The sequence below is a fragment of the Penaeus monodon genome, chromosome 27, assembly GCF_015228065.2.
Source record: "Penaeus monodon isolate SGIC_2016 chromosome 27, NSTDA_Pmon_1, whole genome shotgun sequence".
NCBI lineage: Eukaryota > Metazoa > Arthropoda > Malacostraca > Decapoda > Penaeidae > Penaeus > Penaeus monodon.
In genome coordinates, this window is record NC_051412.1 from 39,423,596 (window position 1) to 39,425,766 (window position 2,171).

A 2,171-nucleotide genomic window follows, 5' to 3' on the forward strand; every position below is an offset into this window, starting at 1 on the left:
TTATATGTTTATATCCAGGGAGAGTATCTGATTCCCATTATTGTTGTCAAAATTTAACTTAAACATTATATCATATGGATATGTTCTAAATTTGAGGAAATATGAAATATAAATGTTTACCATAGTGAAAAATATGCTACACTTTTCAATAGATTATTGACATCCATTGCAAAGTATCAAGTATTATCAGCATGAGACATTTTCTAGTGTAGAAAATTATGTCCTATACCTATCCATTCCCACCCACCTTATGCCAGTAGGGCTTAGCATTAATCCTTCAGTCTGAAAAATCACCTGATCAAAAGTTACAAGAACATGAGGTAGGTAGAAGGATATCTTGTGTGTTCTTTCATCACTTGGGTCATGCAATGGGCTAACCAGGTGATGAAAAATGTCACCAGGTGTGTTAAATAGTATTCTTTGAATTACAAGAAAAAACAAGGTTCAAATTGCTAGATTTGTCAGCTAGGGATGATATTGTGGTCTAGGTGTTCAAATGGGTTGTAATTTTAATTTTTGATAGTTCCAGGCAAATAGATATTTGCTTGGGTACTATTTGGCACTAAAAATAAAGCAAAAACAATAAATGACTCTTTCTGCAGATGATCGTGAAGCACAAGCTAAGTGAGGTACTAGTGAGTAATCTCCTGAATCAAGGCTACTCAGAACCCACTGCAATCCAGAAGCAGGCGTGGCCACTCATGCTGCAAGGACGGGAAATTCTGGGATGCGCCCCAACAGGCTCAGGTATGCATATCTCTAACATGGTTGCTGTTCGTGTTATAGTGTGGCACAGAATTAGAAGCTTCGTTTGTATCAGAACAGTTGTATCTCTCCATAGGTGATTATTCTCACTACCTCAGTTGTATCTCTCCATAGGTGATTATTCTCACTACCTCAGTTGCTATGTTAAGAATTCATTGTAAGAAATACTGTACATCAGCTTTCACTTCATTTGCACTTCAGAAGAAAAGGATGAAGTTAAGAAGCTTTATCCTTTGCAGTTTGTTTTGTCAGAAACTTATTGTTGCATATTGCATCTACATGTTGTTGCTATATGATCCTACTCTTTATATTTTAACCCCATATAATGGCATATTGCTGAGTACTGTCCTTTGTCATAAACATATGGGTTTTAACACACAAAGACTGCTAAAATGCAAAAACAGTAGCACAAAATGCATTCATGGAACTTACATAAAATCAATAGATTTACTGCATTTAAGGAATATGACAGTTATGTAGTTGATAGTCAAATTTCATAGAATTTTGACAGATAAATAAATAAATTTATTGATGGTCAAATTGAAGGAACAGGCATGAACCAGCTGCTAGTACCATGGCAAGTGGTTGCTTTCAGTCAGCTTTGGTATGCCTTGTTTACAGCCCTCCAGTTACATTCACTACACCAGTAGTTAGCATCTTGTGGACTGCTGCTATCATCTAGGCTCAGAGAAGGCACTTGAACCCATTGCCTCTGGGAGAATATGGGGTGCGCTTGGCCTCCGTCCTGGAAAGTATACATATTTCTTTCATTTTCGCAAATTATGACAGAAATTGCGTGTCATCCAGGGCTGACCTATATACCCATCCTTTGTATGAGTTGTATATATTGCTTGCTCTATGTGATAAAATATTAGTCATGAAAACATGAAAAAGGGTGAACTGTATGATTAAAGGTTGAGCAGTGCCAGAAATGTGACATTTTTTATTTTGTGCTTCTTTAAGAAGTTGCAAATGCCCCGCTGCAACACTTTGTTCTTTGAAAAGGCATCTGTATGAATGAATACTATTTGACAATGCTTAATCCAGTCATGAAGGGAGCCCCTGGGTCTGTACCAGATAACATATCTGGGTGCACACAGAGTCGAGGTGCAGGAAACAGAATTACCACTCTCTCTGTATTAAATTGTTGTTTAGGTAATAAGGCTGGAAAGCATCTATAAGCCAACTTTTGAGTAGCTGTTTTTCCACAGCAACCACAACCAGGGCCAAACAAACACACAACTACTTAGTGTGCACAACTTAGAGCATGCTTGACCACACATGATGTGTTGACTTAATCCTGGCATGTGGGGTGTTCTACCATGACATGATAGGGCATCATCCTTGAGTGGATGGGTTAAAATGAAGTCTAACCTAAAACACTTTATTAAGAACATAATCCACTT

General features: G+C 37.5%; 1 protein-coding gene across 1 annotated transcript in view; it reads left to right on the forward strand.

The window, feature by feature from the left end:
* The window catches only part of LOC119590854 (probable ATP-dependent RNA helicase DDX52), a gene marked incomplete at its 5' end in the record, with an annotated part of 15,172 nt that overhangs the window by 3,578 nt on the left and 9,423 nt on the right, over nucleotides 1–2,171 (forward strand). Inside the window, 1 exon segment of the mRNA XM_037939612.1 lies at nucleotides 603–747. Within this exon segment, the coding sequence (XP_037795540.1) occupies nucleotides 603–747 (145 nt within the window).